The sequence below is a fragment of the Thermothelomyces heterothallicus genome, assembly GCF_042370625.1.
Source record: "Thermothelomyces heterothallicus CBS 202.75 unplaced genomic scaffold P884_scaffold_29, whole genome shotgun sequence".
Lineage (NCBI taxonomy): Eukaryota > Fungi > Ascomycota > Sordariomycetes > Sordariales > Chaetomiaceae > Thermothelomyces > Thermothelomyces heterothallicus.
This window is the reverse complement of record NW_027192590.1, coordinates 182437-201085: the sequence shown is the minus strand read 5'-3', so window position 1 is coordinate 201085 and position 18649 is coordinate 182437. Positions and strand designations below refer to the sequence as shown.

At 43.4% G+C, this 18649-nt stretch overlaps 4 protein-coding genes across 4 annotated transcripts; 2 read left to right on the top strand and 2 right to left on the bottom strand.

Annotated features, from left to right (window-relative positions):
* Positions 1–3605: 3605 nt before the first annotated feature.
* P884DRAFT_280377 (uncharacterized protein) lies at positions 3606–4373 on the bottom strand (the record flags this gene model as incomplete). The annotated part of the gene is made up of 3 exons (XM_069443428.1): positions 3606–3907; positions 4008–4092; positions 4170–4373. The coding sequence occupies 3 exons, from the start codon at positions 4371–4373 to the stop codon at positions 3606–3608; spliced, it is 591 nt and encodes a 196-aa protein (XP_069294344.1).
* A 1028-nt stretch (positions 4374–5401) lies between these two features.
* On the top strand, positions 5402–6012 carry P884DRAFT_73702 (uncharacterized protein). The gene is made up of 3 exons (XM_069446056.1): positions 5402–5599; positions 5648–5857; positions 5928–6012. Exon 2 carries the CDS (start codon positions 5649–5651, stop codon positions 5850–5852), a length of 204 nt encoding a protein of 67 aa, XP_069294343.1. The 5' UTR covers positions 5402–5599; position 5648; the 3' UTR covers positions 5853–5857; positions 5928–6012.
* Positions 6013–6288: 276 nt separating this feature from the next.
* P884DRAFT_287507 (uncharacterized protein) lies at positions 6289–7374 on the top strand (the record flags this gene model as incomplete). The annotated part of the gene is made up of 4 exons (XM_069443887.1): positions 6289–6435; positions 6659–6882; positions 6937–7023; positions 7339–7374. The coding sequence occupies exons 1-4, from the start codon at positions 6414–6416 to the stop codon at positions 7372–7374; spliced, it is 369 nt and encodes a 122-aa protein (XP_069294342.1). The 5' UTR covers positions 6289–6413.
* An 8349-nt stretch (positions 7375–15723) lies between these two features.
* P884DRAFT_315212 (uncharacterized protein) lies at positions 15724–17428 on the bottom strand (the record flags this gene model as incomplete). Its single annotated transcript, XM_069445258.1, has 1 exon — positions 15724–17428. Exon 1 carries the CDS (start codon positions 17335–17337, stop codon positions 15724–15726), a length of 1614 nt encoding a protein of 537 aa, XP_069294341.1. The 5' UTR covers positions 17338–17428.
* Between the last annotated feature and the right edge of the window lie 1221 nt (positions 17429–18649).

Genomic DNA, 18649 nt, shown 5'->3' with positions numbered 1-18649 from the left:
TTACCGTCATCTATACGACTACAGACAGATGTTTTTCATATTTCACTTCTCGAACCAGCGCCAAAGAACGCCAAAATCGCTACGAACATCGAAGCGGAAGACGAAGAGGAAGAATAGGACGTCGAAGAAATTCTAGATTCACGTATCATCAACAGGGAACTATAATACCTAGTTAAATGGCTTGATTTTGGACTAGAAGATAACTTATAGGAGCCGGTCAAGAACCTAAACTGCCCTAAGAAACTAGAATAGTTCTATCGCAGGAATCCTAACCAACTATAAGGGCCGACTTAGGAACCTAACCGGCGTCCAAGAAGGAAGAAGTACCGGTAGGAGCTGACCCTAGGGACAAGCTAACTACTTCCTAGTCAATTACGCCAAAGGCGCCTAACGCCTATACCTAACCTGTTAAATCCTATTCGTCTGATATTAGAGCTACCACCCTGTCTTCCTTATCTAAACCTTGTATACCTCGGCGAACGAATTTATTACTCTAGTTATATAATATTTGTTTTTAACGACGTAAACACGTAAGGTAGCTTAAAGTTTGCTAAAGTAGATCTTCTATCGCCAAAATTTCCTCCTCTAGCCTGTCTTGCTCACACTAGTTACGTAATACTACGACAAGTTAGAACGGAAATAAGAGGATAAACAGAAGTCACTTATAGGAATCCGCTACATTCGGCCCGTCACAAGACTTTCCCTCACGCGTACAATTCAAGCACCTCTTGGAATTTCCCGACATAATATAACGCTTCTTAGGCGTTACGCGCCAATAGTTAGAACACGGCATGGTTTCGGAACCGTCTCGCTCAATCGTAGCGACTAAGACACGACATTCACGCGTTATATCGCGACGGCACTTCTTCACACGGTCAGCCATGGTAAACGGCGAAAGGGAGCAAGGGGAGGGAACTTACAGGAGCAAGTTACGAGAGGGAGTTGGCGCTATTTGAAACGGCCTAAGAGGGCTTTCGGGTCGAAAGCCTCGGAGGGAGGGCATCGTGTCACGGAAATATGTATATAGATGCCGCCTGGGCCACCGGCACGGATAGGCTAATCAAGCCGAAAGGACGGAAAGAACCAATTATAACATAGGGAGCACTATGAGCCCTACCATACGCTGGCTTACGATCACTAAGATTAGCGTAAAGTCACTGATCGTGATGAGCGGCTTACCAGGATCACTGACTAAGGACTGATCAAGGTGATCCGGAAGGTTATATATATATGTAGATAGTCACTTGTTACGGTAGACTCTAGAGTTTACTAGTGATAGTAACCGCCCTTATAATTATAGTACTTCTAATAGCATTACACTATTATGAGAGACAACTCTGTTGTTGTAAACCTTTTGGCTTTACCGAATCCCTTAGACGATCTGCACACTTGCCCCGCGTCACTCACCTTCGTCTGAACCCTTTCAGAAGAAGTCTGAGTTGGGTTCGTCATAATCATTAAGGAGCTTAAGACTAAGCACGTAGATAGAACTGTCGACGATAAGGGCATTGCTATCTTTTTATGTCGCGGGCTACCGTTTGTCTTGATCGATAAGCTCCTTTACTACATTTGCCTAGACGGTACTTGTATGTTATACGTACTAGCAAGCCTTATATAATATATCCTTAGCTTAGCCTATAATAAGAAGTATCACTTTAGAACTAACAAGATAATATATAACTTACGTGGCATCGCGATCAATAGAAAAACTAGGTAAGTAAAGGACTATATAAAATATTATCCTATTTATTAAGTTAATACTATAGATTATAACCTTCCTATAGGTAACTACTAGCTAATCTACCTATTAGATATACTACTAATATAGGTAATTACTATTAACTTTATAGTAGCGTTACCGTTAGTTACGTTAGCCGGAACGCTATAGTACTTAGACAGGTATAACAAATTCGATTTGATGATAATAGTATCCTATAAGTCGTCTAAACGAACGCTCCTTATACTAGGCTACTCTAGCTATACTACCGCGAACTAGGGCTATATACTAATATAATAATTGCTCCTATCTGACTAGAGAGTGCTAATAGCCATTATATCTAACCGCGATTGTAAATTTACTTCCAAACTATAGATAGGTATATAGAAGGCATTAGGTATAAAGCTATTAATAATAACTATATACTACCTATAGGGAGATGGTCTTATAGAGCAAAAGAACCAGACTATAGAAATTGCTCTACGCTTCTTTATATACGAGAAACCAGATAACAATTAGACCGCTATACTTCTATAGCTTTAATAGTATTTAAATAGCTCCTATACTACCTCTATTAGTATATCGCTATATAAGCTACTATACGATTTCAAACCTACTAGACCGTTAGAAGCGCTAACCACGCTATCGTTAAATACGGTGTAAGATATCCTAGTCCTATATAAATATCTATACTAGGATACCTAGATAGTGATAGATTTTATAGTAGCTCAAGCTAAACATAGATATAATACTAGCCACTATAATATCAAGTTTAAGCTAGGCGACCAAGTGTATTTATACCTATACCGTAACTACTATCTACTAGGTCAACCATCATATAAACTATCCTAATAGTATATAGGCCTATTTAAGATCGTTAAATATATTAGCTATCTAGTATACCACTTATAATTACCACCTAATATAGATATATACCTAGTAATATCTATAGCCTATTTGTCGCCTATACCTCCTAAAACCGACCTATATAACTATACTATACTACCTACTAGCCCTATAGAAGATAGTTATACTAATAGCAGACTAGAATCCGGTAATAAATATAAAGTCAAGCGTATTTAGGACTATAAGCTTATATATAGTAAATACAAGTATCTTATCAAATAGAGAGGACTTAGCTACAAATATAACGTCTAGAAAACTAACTTCTAGCTATACTATATATATAAGATAATAAACAAATACTAGGCTCATCAAGGAAGGTAACTAACCGCCTTAAAGACTTGCCTAGAGGCAGGCGCGGCTAGAAAAGCCGTATCGAAGACTTGCCCGGAGGCAGGCGCGGGTAGAAAAGCCGCGTCGAAGACTCGCCCGGAGGCGGGCGTAGCTAGAAAACGCCTACGTAGAACGAGTGCAGATGATATACAAGACACTATAGTAGTAGTATAATACTACTACTTTCAATTAGATATTTGATAAGGAAAGAGAGCTTAAATTGGGAGCTATTTAGAGCCTGTAGTGCGGGTACTACGTTTTCTTTTCTAGGCAGGGGACTTGATATAGTACGTGTCCGTGGACACGTCTATCATGTAAGGTTAGATTAGTAAGCCCTGTGGATGCCTGTAAACGGTAGGTTCTTTGTGCCCATCTTCTTCTTATATAGAACCACAGGGCCAGAAAACGTTGATAGAGGACATCGATCTTTTGAACTATTTTGACCACTACAACCAGACCTCCATCACCAGATCATCTCATGTCCCTTCAGCTGCAATCTTGGAGTCATATTTGGGACCCGCGCCCCCCCTTTCCCCCTCTTCTCTAATTCACAGTTGAGGCTTTAGGAAACCCAAATGGCCAAACTCCCTAAGATCAGAGCAGTGACGACTGCGCGTGTTTATGATTGGCATTCTGGCAGAGCTTTACTCCTTCAGGGGTATTGATCGCGGTCCAAGGGCACCGGGTTGAAGATGTAACCGATCCGGTTGTCGAGGACCGTGTCGCGGCCATCGGGCAGGACGGGGCCGAACTTGGGGTGGACGAGCAGGCCCGGCTCGAAGGGGTCGACCTTGACCTTCTCCATGCCCTCGATGAGCCTGTCCCAGTTGACGCACTCGTGGGCGATGGTGCGGTTGCCGCCGGGCAGGATGCTGTTGTCGAACCAGATCATGGTCAGGGGCGTCTCGTCGGCCTTGCACATGATGGCCTCGACCAGCATCTGGAGGCAGTGGACTGATGATGCGTTGCCGAGTCAGCGACATACCTAGCGGTGAAAAAAGAAGGGGAATGAATGGAACTGGAAGACGCGGGCGAAATGCAGAAGCAGACTCACGGCTGTGCTCCGTTTGCAGCTCCTTCTCGTAGTCGGTCATGTTGGGAAAGTAACGCTCCGGGAAATGAGCCTGATGAAGACGTTTCTTGCGTACATTGTTAACAAGAGATGTTCGATAGCCGGGATCTCCGAACCAGGGGGGAAGAAGAATTGGAGACTCACGATGCAGTGAAGCTGGTGGACCCAGGCATAGTTGGCGAGGTAATTGCCGTTCTTCAGCCGGATTCCCGTCTTCTCCCGTCCAAGCTTCTTCATGTACGAGGCGGGAACCTGTGCGTAGAAGTACTGCATCAAGTTGGACCAGCGCCGGTCGAGCTCGTCGCTGGGCTGCCCAACCAGCGGGTAGTCCTTGGAGGTTTCGGTCATCTCGAATATCTTGGGCTCGTATTGGATATATTCCCGGATCGGGGCTAGAGGGAGGGGGATGGGATACTAGTGTCAGCATTCTCTTTGCCGAAGAGCGGGCATTCAGCGACGGTCTGGAAAATCATGAGTACTTACAGTCGATGACATTGGCCCCGTGCAACCTTTCGTTCTTCCAATACATTGATGTTGCTGTCACAAGCAGGGCAGAATACACCAGCAGGACCGCGAGACCCCCGACAACGATTAGCCCTAGCTTCTTACGGGACGTCTGAGACCTTAAGCGGCTGGCATCGGATAGGTCTCCATCGTAGAGTAGACTGTCGGATGAGCCAGCTGAGCGGTCATCAGGAACGGGTGAGTAGAGCGCTTCAGCTTTCTGATTTAGCAAACCCATCGTAGAAAGGTAATATTAACGGGTAATTAACCTGATCAACACTTTGAGGATGCGAATAATAGAGGTAATTAATTAGAGAAAGGTCGCGTTGTTATTTTTTTTTTTTGGGGGGGGGGGGGGGGGGGGGAGGGGAAGAGCCGGAGAGACGGACTATCTTTGAAGAGACATTCAAAATAGCCCGGAACTCCCTGGATACCCGTTGACCATCAGAGTGAGGGGCCCGGGAATGATCAGGAAGGAGGGAGTGAAGGATGCAGAACACCAAGGCAGAGTCAGCAACCGACGTGGCAATCATTGGGTCGTGTTCGAGAAGATCTCTAGCCGGAGTTCCGAGCGACCCCGAAGGATCACATCTTCCTTCCTAAAACAACAAAACCGCTTCGCTTACCCCGCGGCGTCACAACATCGTATTGGATATTTACGAGTGCTGTCGGTACGAACAACCCCACTACAGCGAAATGCGAGCGCTCATCGTTTGAGACCGAGCAGGTGAACAATCCTTCGAAGTGACTAAAGACCGAATCCTCCGGATCCCCATAACAGGAAGGTCGGCGTGGTTGAGGTGCATAGGACTACTCGACACAGCCGTGACGGCGGCTCATCCAGGTAACTATTATATCTGGGACACAGTTCACGAGAAGCATGCCGGGTGGGCTCTTCTCAGACACTCTTCGACACTGAAACTTGCCATCTCCTTCCATAGCCCATCAATTGATCACACTTGTGACTTAGCCTCGAAGCCCCGACGAGATGCAGTTCAAGAAGCTTGCCCTTGCGGGCCCCTTGCTCTTCGCCCTCGCTGGAGCCGCGCCCGCTCCCACGGCGGAGATTGGTAAGTTGACAAGCCTTGGTGCGCCCGACTCGCTCATGCTAATCGAAGAATGGGACACGCATCAGCCAAGAAGGGGGAACTGCAGAAGGACGCCGACGCCATCTGGCTCTGGAAGAAGAGCGAGTTGACCAAGGATGCCGACGAGATCTGGCTCTGGAAGAGGGGCGAGCTGAAGGCCAAGCTGCAAAAGGACGCCGACGCCATCTGGCTGTGGAAGAAGGAGGAGGCCAGGCAGGATGCCGAGGCTGTCTGAACTAAGTAGAGGGACCGGCTCCAGAAGGACGGTGACACGTAATTAATTACCTGGTTTCGGATTTAGGAGAATCAGAAGTGTCGGGCATGCTAGGAACCCCCAAGATCTAAACTAGCAGCAAGCCGGCCAGGTCTACGAAGTATTATTGTCATTAGCACCGTATGCGGCGAGAAGAGTATGTTGAATATCTCACATATTACTTAGCCTTCTCACGTGAGACGAGACTGGAATGCAATGGCCAACTGTGTAATTAATAGCACGATTTAATTAGTTTTGGCCCCTTGATCCTGTCTGGCCATCGATCACGATTGAAATCTCGCCATCCTCTGCTGAGAACCTGCCTTCGAATTCATCCGTCAAACGCCATCGTGACTGACCTTCTACACGGTATTGGAAGGGTCTCCCGTGCAATTCTGTTTTTCGGGGCTTTTGCCAGTGTTGACAAACACCCTGTCCCGAGCAGGCGACGCGGGAGCGGCGAGATCACTTGCAGCCGGCGCCGCTTTGGTGTCCCTTAATACCGGTGCCAATTCATCTCGAAAACGTCTGCCTGAGCAACGGATGACCGACGGTGTTGACATGTGTGTACAGTACGGATATATATATCCGTAGATTGTGCAAACATTCGATTTCGATTTCTTCAGATCGTCGAGCGAGGTGGGTGCCAAGGAGCCGAGAAAGAGCTTGAGGTAGCGGTTCGGGTTTGCTAGTGATACCTCCGCACTTGTATCCGTACCTGGCGCGGGACCACGAGAGATTATCCGTATGTTAGTTAACTACTATATGTATATACTATTTACAATCAGGGGTCAAAAATCCCGGACCACCCCACCCACTTAAACGCGTTTCGCGACACCCATGCGTATCCTACCTTTTCTTTAACATCCTACAATTCAACGATATGGCCCTTAATCTATACGATTTTATACGCAAATTGATGGTAAACCACCAGCCAAACCAGGAATTGAGCCTATATATTCGAATGGTTATTTATAGCCTTATAGCTACTAGCCAAAGCAAGCGATCCCTAGTAACCCTCTTTAGCATATCCTAACATACCATCTACCATATAATTAAACTATAGAAATCTTACTATACTTTTAAGTCCCGACCTCGAAGTGGCCATCTAGAGGTTCTTTCGCGTTTGGAAAAATGGTATATCCTTTTGATAGTTAAGAAAAACCGATGTATAGTATAGAAGGCTTTGATTAACGCAATTAGGAAGAAAGTATCACCTTTAACTATCTAATGATGCCTCTAAGCCTATTATCTACGGAAATGGCGTACTAAAAGGAGGATTCCCTTATCAAAGGAGGTAGCGAAAGATCGGTATAACTTTATATACGATTAGCTTAGAAAAACGGATAAACTAATATAGGTAAGTTAAATATAGTATACTTATTCTATTAGATATTTCTAATGATCTTAGATTATCTTTTCCAATAAATATTCCTATTAGAATAACACTTTAAATCTAACTACCTAGGTATTCTATTTTCCTTCTAAGAAGTATAACTACTAATTTATTAACTTAAAGAACTATATATAGGCAAATATTACTATTATAATATAAGGGGTAATATAGATAGGTAGTTAGAATAAGCTTATTATTATAGAGAAGGATCTAAGTACTCTATACTATTATAATATACTAGCCTTATAACATCTATAGATAAGTATATAATGTTTTATTTAACTACCTTAAGGAAAGAAAGAAGAGAAAGTAAGTATAGGTACTAGAAGGGGTTCCATTTCCTAATATAGGGGGTATATATATACTCTGGTTAGGGTTCGGTTAGGCTTCGGGTTAGAGCCTAACCGGGTCCTAAGCGCGTACCCTACGAATGCCCTATAAACGTATATAGGTCTAGTCCGAAACCAGGTATAGCCTATTATCGATTAGCCTAGGTAGAGCCTAGGCCTATAATATACCCCCCCTCTTTTTCTAGTCGGGTGCCTAGGTAGGTCTGCCTAGTGTCACTATAGTAATAGGTCCTATACGTGCCGGCGGTCTATACGTACGGCCCGGCTTTGTTTAGGTCTTATATAGGTCCTAGTCTTTGTTTTAATGTCATATAGGTCCTAGCCTTTGTTCGAGTTCGAAGTAGGGCCTAGTTATTGTTCGGGCCCTATATATACTCCCTAGCCTTACTTTCCAAACGTGTATAAATTCCTCCTCTCCCTCCCTCCGACTCTTACTTCCTCTCTTTTTGTAACCTATAAACTCCTCCCTACCTATACTTACCTATATAATGTCCTACTATCTATACCTACGTTATATCTCTAAGATTTTTTTTTTATTTAGAATGTCTATTATAGTTAGCTTACTTAGTAGTAGTAATAGTAGCTACTATCCTAGTAGTAATAAGAATAAAGATTATAGTATAAGTTTTCCTTCTATTTTCCTAATTACGATTACCCTATATAAGTCTTAGCCCTTATTAACTACCTAAATTTTAATATAAGAATTAAAACATTTCCTTTAGTAGGTTTACTATTAAGGGTAACTCCTCTAATAAGGAGTTTAAGCTCCTACTTAAGAAGATATAATATTATCTTAATTATATTTACTATATTCTAAGTAATAATAATATTATATACGTCCTTAGTTATAGTATATCCTATATAATATACCATTCTACCTATAATCCTTATATTTAGGACCTATAATTATAGGTAAATTATTTACATTTATATATAGGTATCTATAAGATTATATATTATTATAATAAGGGTATAGCCCTAAAGACCCCCCCCTAGCTAAAGACTACTAAGTATAGTACGTATAAGGTAGTCCTTATACCTATATTTATTACTTTAGTACGTTCCTTTACTATAATTATAGAGGCTATATAGGTTAACCGTTCCCCTGCCTAGCTTACCTTCTCCCCTACCTAGGCTACCTCCCCTTATTACTATAGTAACGACCGGGCCCTAGTCGCCTTCCCTTATACTCCCTCCTACTATAGTAATACTCTCCCTACTACCTCTAACCTTACCCCTACCTTATAAGCTACCAGGTAACTTATATATTACGCTATCGTATAAAATAATACTATATTATACTAGATATAATATATAAATAAGAATATATCGACTTTAGTTAATACTAATACTACCCTTATTACCTATATTTTAAGTATACCTTTACCTACCTCCTAGGCCTATTATACTATCGCTATATACCCTATACCTATTCCTATCGACTTCGGCCAAGCCTATACCTAACGTTCTAGCTCTCTAGCCGAGTATATATTATACCTAGTCTGTAACTATAAGGAGCCTGCCCCTATAGCTCCTAAAGATATAATAGAGGAAGAGGAGGAGGTAGAGTACTCGAAGGAGGAAGAGGAGTAAGTATATAGTATATTATTATTATATATGTTTGTTTTATAATTAGTTAGGTTGGTATATCTATAATACGGCTATTACCTATCTACCTTAGGTTTACCTATATATATAGAAATTTTAGACTATTTACTTGTATATTCCCCTACATTTCCTCTTCGTAACCGGCCTATTATTTAGGTATATATCTCCTTATTCCTATTCGAAGGCGTTAAGCGCTTTGGTATTCTCTAAGTTTTCTAGTAGTTCCTAGGTTAAGGTATTATATCCCTTCTATTTTACTAGTATATTATAGCGGTTCCCTCTTCCCCTTATATTCCTAGCTATAAGGATCGCTTCTACCTTATATTCTTCTTATAGTAGTCTATCCTATAAGAGTTCTAATACTAGGCTAGGGTAAGTCTCTAATATATATTATAAGGGGAGCAGGTTAGATATAGTATACTTAATTAGATTAATATAGAAGGTAAGGTATAGGCCCTAGGGGATATCTAAAGTGATAATTAGCAGTATCGGTACCGCTATTACTCTATATTTGGTATTAACCTAATTAAGTTTCCGGCTTGGGCGGTTAGTTTTAACGTTATATAGGGATAGCTATATTTTATCCCCTACCTTAAACCTTTCTACTAGGTATCGAGATCGATTAGCGTTTTCTTACTAGCGTTACTATATATATATAATAGTAGCCTAGGTCTACTCTATACCTTCTTTTAAATAGTATAGGAAGTTAATAGCCCTCCCTTATAGGGTTAAAGCAGGAGCGTCTAGGAGGTTAATAAACTAGATAGGACTTATATTATAGCTATAAAAGAGGTAACTTACACTTGTTCTAGTTATTATTAAGTTATAGTTATTAATTGTAAGCTAGTAAGCTAGAAGATATTTAGGCTAATTATACTAGGCAAAGGAAATGACAATCTATAGGATAGTCTATATCTCCTAGTTTATACGTTCTATACCTCTATCTATCTAGGGGTAATAGGCTATTAATAATAACTATTTAATCCTAACAATCTTATAGAGAGAAGTCTAGAATTAGCTAAGCTAATCTAAGCTATAGTTAGTAATAATCTATATTAGAAACCTATAGAACTACTACTATATATTATAGAACCAAAGTATATACGCTTCGGCCCCTATCGAAGATATAGCCTTAAGCTAGATATATTTTGACAGTTAATCAGTAATTATTATAAGGTAATAAGGTAAGTTCTTATCTTATACTAGGAGATTAATTATAAAGTCGATAGAAATTTATTTCTAAAAACGGTTAATAATAGGTAGGGGTTAGAGAAGTCCTTATTATAATTGTCGTAATACCTTAGCCCTTTAATATATATAATAGTTCCTTGTAAACCGCTTCGTATTAGAGGATATAAGATCCTAATAATAGTCCTATTAGAGCATCTTAAATAACCTATTCCTTCCTAGGTAACCTAATATAGGAGAATTATAAATATATTAGAAGATAGTAATAATAAGTGGTTCCTATATAGGGAGCTAAAGTCTCCCCTAAAACTATAGAGCGCCTTATATACTTAGGGAATAGTCTATAATCTAGGTTTATATTATATTTACCTCCTTAGGGAACTTCTAGGCCCCTTCTTAGATAGCCTAGAGCTAGTATTTATAGTGTTTGTCCTTAAGGATTCCTTTATCCTAAAGGGCTATAAACGAGCTATCTATAAAAATGCTACTCCCCTTAGGTAGGAGAAACGCTTCTAATAACTCTAAGGTAGTAAAGGTATCTAGTTAAATAGTAGGGAGGAGTTATATAATACATTATATATCTTCGGGGAAGTCTTATTTATAATAAGACAGGGTATTAGGATAAGATACCTATAATCTAAGATAGTAATAGAGTTTAAAGTTAAAAAGTAAGAGTATCTTAGCCTATTAGGCTTATCATTTACTAATTAGATAGGGCTAGGTAAAATATTTAAGGTTTTTATAGTTAGTTAGGATCTAGAAAGGGGCTATAATACTATAAAGCTCTACCGACTAAGCCTTTAAGTAGGAGATAATTACAAGTAATTCCTTATTATAGATTATATAATTCCTTTTAGCTATAGTTAACTTTATAGAATGATAGGCTATAGGATATAGAACCCTATCTTCTCCTTGTTAGGAAAGGCATCTACTAAGAGCCGTCCTAGAATAGTCTACCTTAAGGATTATCTCCCTCTTAGGGTCCTATTATATTAGGATTAACTCTAAGATAAAGGCCATCTTAAGAGCTTCAAAGGCCTCTTACTCCTCCCTTCCCTATCGAAACAGCGTATTCTTATAGGTTAACTATATTAGGGGTATAGTTATTTTAGAGAAGTTAGGGATAAAGTTATAATAGAAGTTAGCAAATCCTAGGAAACTCTATACTCCTTAAACTTTCCGTAGCGCCTCCTAATCATAGATAGTAACAAGCTTCTTAGGGTTAGGACAGACTCGGGTACCGGCCTTAATAATATAGCCAAGGTATTTGACTTCTTTTATAGCAAACGTATACTTCTTAAGGTTAAGAGCTAATCCTACTATCTATAGCCTCTAGAGAACTTCCCTAACTCATTTTAGATAGTCCTTCCTACTACCTACTATATATACTAAGATATTATTAAGGTATACTATTATAAAGTCTCTAAGTATCGGACCAAGAGCGTTATTAATATATTACTAGAAAGTTATAGATATACCTACTAATCTAAAGGAGTAGACTAGCTACTTAAAGAGTCTAAACTAGGTTTAAAATACTATTAAATACTTGTCCCCCTCTATAATCTAGATATAATAGAAGGCTACCCTAATATCTAGCTTTATAAACTACTAGGCCCTAGCTAAGGAGTAGAGAGTCTCCTTAATTAGTAGGAATAGGTATTAATCCTACTTTATAATCTTATTTAGGGCTTGGTAATCTATATAGAATCTCTATCCCCTATCTACCTTCTTTATTAAGAGGATAGGAGTAGCGGCCGAAGAGGAACTTGCTCGAATCTATCCCTTATCTAGTAGACTAATAACCTATTTCCGGACCTCTAATAGATAATCTTATAGTATATTATAAAGGGGTCCCTAGGGGAGTTTAGGAATCTTCCTATTAGGACCCTCTTTTAACTTAATATAGTAGTTAGTAATACTATAGTATAGGGGCAATCTACTAGCCTTCTCCTTATTAAAGAGGTTAGCGAAGTTATAAAGCTCCTCTAGTAAGGTTACCTCTAGTTCTAGATAATTATTCCCCTTTTCTATTATACCCCTATCGAGTTCGTGCCTTAATTCTAAGATAGTTATTATTTTATAAATACTTATAATTAGAAAGGTATTAGAGGTCTTCCTTTTCTATACTCTCTAGACTAGGCCTATAAAAACTATACCTATAATTTAGGAGATTTCTATCTTTTTAGTTTATAAGGAGACTTCCTAAATAAATAGTCCTAGCTATACCCTAATCTTAAGGATACTAGTACTTATATCTAGTTTAACCTCCTAATATTCTATCTATAGAAGGCCTAATATAATATCTTATACTAATCTAGGAACTATATAAAATATAGCCTAACTCTCCTATCTATCGATATCTATCGTAATATAGACTATTCGAGTAATCTTCTGGTTAGGATATACCCCTATTATAGTACTAAGGGTATAAAGGATTAGTAAACTAATTTACTTAAGTCTAAGCTTCTAATATATCCTTTTACTAATAATATTATAACTAGAATATCTATTATCTACTTAAGTATTTATAAAGCTAGTAGAGTTAAGAAAGACTAGAATAAGAAAAGGGGGTCTATCTATTCTCCTACTAATCTCTATAAACTCGCTTTCCTAGTGGTTATAGTCTTCTAGCCCCCTTACTAGACTTTGCTTAGGGGCTATTCTTTTCCCTACTCCCTATCTTCCTTATTAGACTAGTCGCTTTCCTCTCTTTCTTCCTTAGCCTCTAAGGTATAAATGTCGGCCCTTAGCTAATTCTATTATATTAGTCTTCTAGTAGGGGTATATTTATACTTGGTAATAAAGTAACCCTTCTATTTATATTAAATATATACTCTAGCTACCTATTATATTATTTATACCTCCTAGCTAACCTATTTTACCCTTAGGGCGTCTCCTCTATATCCCTTTAATTAGTCCTTACTAGGACCCTTCTTCTATAGGTTAGTCTATATTAAATTAATACCTATTATTAGTATATCCCTATCTATATCCTTCTCTCTCTATAGCTTAAATATTACCTATCGTCTTTATATTTATTAGTATCTCTTGCCTAGGTAGAGGGCCTTAAGGTCTATTATAATTTTATAATATCTCTCTACTATTACTATATAATTATCTTAGGGAATTCCTTATCTAATAGCTATATACTTAAGTCTTAAGGAGAGACATTATTATAGTTTAATTAGGTATATCTTATTATTCTAAAGAAGACTACCTACCTTTAAGAGTTTTGCCTCGAACCAAATAATAAAGGCAGAAAACGGCTTATTATCTCTCTATTATAAGAACTCGAGCTCTAATAAGGTAACTATCTTCTTATAGGGGTTAGAAAAGACACTCTTAAGGTATTAGAGGAATTAGGCTAGGTTATACCTAGTCTTTAGGCCTATAGATTTATAATAGGCTATAACCTAAGTCTAAACCTATTATATTAGGTTTCCTTAGATAAAAACCTACTAGTTATAGTTAGAATCGATAAAGTCTCTATCCACTATAAAGATATATTCTATTATACTCTTCTAGGCTATAAAAAGTTCCTTCTTACCATCAAAAGGTTCCTTAGTTAGGAGTTATTTCCTTTAAGGCTACTATCTCTCTAGGGACATCCTAACCAAGTTAGGGGTTAGTATAGGTTAAGTCCAAGACGCCTAGAAGGAGTCAATTATAGCGTTCTACTATATTACCGCTACTTAGAGGGAGTAGACAAGTTCCTATAACTCTACTAAGCTTAAAGGCGTATATACTCTAGATTCTACTATAACTAAATCGTCGGTCATTTATTTAGGAGGGTTATTATCAAAGGAAGGTAATTAAAATATAATATACTAGCCTTATAGCATCTATAGATAAGTATATAATGTTTTATTTAACTACCTTAAGGAAAGAAAGAGGGGAAAGTAAGTATAGGTGCTAGAAGGGGTTCCGTTTCCTAATATAGGGGGTATATATATACTCCGGTTAGGGTTCGGTTAGGCTTTAGGTTAGAGCCTAACCGGGTCCTAAGCGCGTGCCCTATGAATGCCCTATAAATGTATATAGGTCTGGTCTGAAACCGGGTATAGCCTGTTATCGATTAGCCTAGGTAGAGCCTAGGCCTATAATAGCTATAGCTATATAGCCTAGTCATACTAGAGGGCTCTAGAAGAGGGCCTTCTACCTTATTATAATAAGACCTAGTATTTTTAGTAGGATAACGCTCCTATCTATATATCTAAATTGACCAAATAGTAGCTCCTGGCGTGGAAGATTTCCTAGATTAAATGGCCTGTATATAGCCCTGATTTAAACCTTATTGAACACGTATAGGTAGCTCTTAAACGGAGGCTATATATGATATTCCTAGATCTATAGAATTTGAGGTAGAACAGGGTAGATATTGAAGAGTTTACCAAGTGCCTACGGGAGGCGTGGTAGGCTATTAAGCAGGGGCTAATTGATAGGCTAATCTAGGGAATGCCATGTCGGCTAGCCGTAGTCAAAAAAGCCAGGGGGTGGTATACAAAATATTGAAGCTTAGAACTAGGGCTACTATCTAATGTAAATAGTTTTTCTATATAATTTGTGGTTGTTAAGATATCCTATATTAAAGTCTGGTGGTAAAAATGTAAGTGGCTAGGAAATGTAGGGGTGGTCCCGGACTTGTGACCACTTACTATAACTAAAGAATAGAAATAAGTATAGGACTATTCTAATAATAGAGAGAAATTTATAGCTATAGCTATTAGAAGGACTATTAAAGCCTAAGCTTGTAAGCTAAAGAGGTATAACTACTATTAATTAAGGGGGTAAGCTAACCTGCTAGTAAAGAGGCTATCCTTCTAGTTAGACTAGCCCACTGGGGCAAATCTCTACTTTGGTACGGAGTCTGTTCTGTCTCCCAATGGAACCTCGGTAGAGAACAACCCAGAATAACTAAAGGATAGATGTGTATACCCACCTACGTCCCGTACAGGTAATTATTGCCTTATCCAGCCAGCTAAGTCGGTTTCGACGATGATGAAGTCCTCCCCCCCCCCCCCCCCGGGGACCCACGAAGCCTTGGAGGAAGCGGAAGCCGAACGAAAGAGAGAAAACACTGTTCTCAGCAGTACTATGTAAGTGAAGCGGGGGAGTCATGGGGAAGACAACCTGAAGTAATTACATCCGTATATACAATAATCCGTGCTGAACATTACTCTGATGAAATGCAGATTCAGAACGATGAAGAACACGGGCAACTTGCCTAATTAGGTAATTAATAGAGCAAATGAAAACCAGCACGATAATGGACAGCAGGCATCGTTGCGAACATCGAATGGAAACCTTCAAGTCACCCAGCGACTTCGGGCGCTCCCACCGGTTCCGACAACGCCTCGATGGTACGCGCAAATCCCGTCTTGACGGCCTCCTTGATACCCTGGACCATCAGCTGCGCGTCTGTCGGCATGGTACTCTTCCAGACCCCGTCGGGCCCGAATCGGCGGTCAAGCAATCGCCCGACGACGTAGGTCGCCTGCTTCGGCGTCGCGCACGGCATCTCGGCAAAGACCTGCAGCGCCTCTGACATCAGGTCCCGGATGTGCGTGCAGAACATGGCCTCGGAGCCCGGGATGATGGCCGCCCTCATGTAATCCCAGACGCGGTGGCGCTGCGCTTCCGTCATGGACCGGGACGCGAACGACTTGGTCTTGCTCTCGTCCCCGTCGATCCGCAGCACGAGCCGCTTCAGATGGCGCCCGACCTCGGCACGGACGTCGTCGGGGAAGGCCAGGGGCACGACGTCCAGGTGCCTCTGGACCAGCTCCCGCGTGCAGTTGGATGCGCCCGGGTGGCTCAGCCACCTCGTCACGCCCTCCATCCACTGCTCGCGCGCAGCATCCGTCAGCGCCGGGGCCGCTCCGTCGTCGTCGACGTCCGTCTCCCTCGTCGCCAGCTCCCTCGCCAGGTCCTCCATGACGCCCACGACCCGCGACACGCTGATCCCCACCGAGGCATACCTCGTCTCCCGCCACGCGGCCTCCCACAGCACCGTCTGGATCGTGTCCGAGACGTGGTGGACGTCGAGCTCGAGCATCAGCACGTGGTGCAGCGCGTCCGTGGTCGTCAGCGACGGGTGCACGTCGTACAGCCCGTCCAGGTCCGTGGCCCGGTCGATGCCCGCGAAGCCCCCGTTGTGCGGGTGGATGATGGTCACCCAGATGGGCGGGCCGTCCCACGCCCGCACCGTCCGGACGAACCGCTCGACGACGGCGAACTCCTCCTCCCCGGCCGACCCGATCGACAGGTACACCAGCCCGCCGCCCATGGCGCGCATCAGGTAGGTGAAGAGCCCCCAGAGGGCGGCGATGGAGTCGCGCGCGCGGTCGAACACGCCCGGCCGGTCCAGCCCGAACTCGACCACGGCCCCGGGCCGCTGCAGCAGCACCTGCAGGACGAGCGACGCGACCGCCGCGTGCGCCGTCATGCCGGGCGCCCAGACGAGGTAGCAGCTCGGCAGCTCCGGCGTCAGCCGCCGCTGCTGGGCGAGCCACTGCAGCGCGTGCTGGTGGTCCGGCGCGTCGCACAGGCCCTGGCTCAGCCGGCCGCCCGCCGCCCGCCGCCGCCGTGGTGACGACGACGACGACGACGACGATGACGACGACGACGACGACACCGCCGAGGAGGGGAGGTGCCGCTGCTCCACCGCGAACCACTGCTCCCACGCGCTCGCCGTCACGCGGTACGTCGCCGCCAGCGACTCGTGGTACGTCGCCTGGTCGCGCAGGCCGCGGAAGAGCGCCCGCTTGACCTCCTCCAGCAGCGCCGGCACGGGAGGAGCGGGGGCGGAGGAGGACGACGACGCCGACGACGCGGGCTCCTCCAGCGGGTGCGGCTGGGCGTGCGCGTCCAGGGCGCTCGTCAGGTGCGCCCGCTGCAGGTAGGCGCCGAGCTGGTGCTGCGCCATGGCGGTGGTGCGGAGCGCGTGCAGCAGCAGCGCGTCCTTCTCGATGCACGTCTCGAGGCGGCGGATGCGGTCGACGGCGCGGCCGAACTTCTCGTCGAAGGGGCGGACGAAGGCGGAGAGGAGCACGCGCAGGCGCAGGGCCGACCTGCGGGCGAAGTGGACGATCACGTCCTCGAGGAACTCGGCGACGGCGGCGTAGATCATGGAGACGAGCTCGACCATGCGCGCCGTCGGGAAGAGCTCGGCGTAGACCTCGATGCGCGAGAGCGAGAGGCCGATCTCGACGAGCATGTCCGTCACCCTGGTAAGGAGTTCTTTCTTGTTCTTGGCCATCTAATAATACGTAATTATTAATTAATCAGTTGATCAAATTACTCCAGTTGAATATCGTCAGTCACCCAACTGAAGCTTGATCAAGCCGGAGGGGGAGAAGAGAGCAAGAGACAACAGGAGCACCTACGAGCAACAACATCTTGATTCCACCCCACACCACTGCCAGGTAGGCAAAGTCGCCTGCCTGGGAGAGCACGTCAAAGACGCCCGAGTAGTGGTGCAGGATGTCGATGAACTGCGAGACCCGGCCTTTATCCTCGCCCAAGGGCGAGTTGAAGATCTCGATCGCCGTCTGTGCCACGTCATGCTCGGAGCTGCGGGTCAGGACGGCGACGGCGTCCATGTCCTTGACGGATTTCTGGATCGCCACAAAGGCCTTGGCATACGCCGTCCTCGCCGCCTCCATGTTCTTGGTCAGCCGTTGCTGGCCGGGCTGGATGGAGGGCGACGAGAACCTCCCCACGGCCACGTCCAACAGGTGCGGCCTGACCAGGAGCTGGTTGACGAGCCCGGCAGAAGTCTGCTCGGAAACAGCATCGTATTGAGAAGGGATAATCAGCTGGCCACCCGCTGGCCGAGATGTTGTCTCGTTCGGGCCCGGGGGGGTTCTGGGCGCGAATGCTCCAGGATCCATCAAGCAAGGCCGGTGTGCAGTCCTCGGGACTTGTTATCTTCTTCTATTGCTGGCAAGTGAGTCAAGGGACGGGGAGCGAGCGGAGGCATCCCAGGCTGACTGTGATCTCGGGTAAATCTAGGAGAGACTATTATCGCAAAAGAATCAAGTGCTACGCTGATAGGATTTATTTCTTCCCAAGGCCTCATCAGAGCCTTGAACGGGAACCGTTGCACGGACAAGTGCTCGAATGAAGCAGGAACCGTGTACATACCAAGGCCAAGGGGGGGAATCGAAAGGTCTGGCCACGGCTCTGGACGGGGTGGCTCATGTGGCTTTCACTAATTAATACTTTTAACGCAGCCT

Coding starts and splice junctions, on each gene's coding strand:
- P884DRAFT_73702 (XM_069446056.1), top strand. CDS start 5,649: ATGGGACACGCATCAGCCAAGAAGGGGGAACTGCAGAAGGACGCCGAC.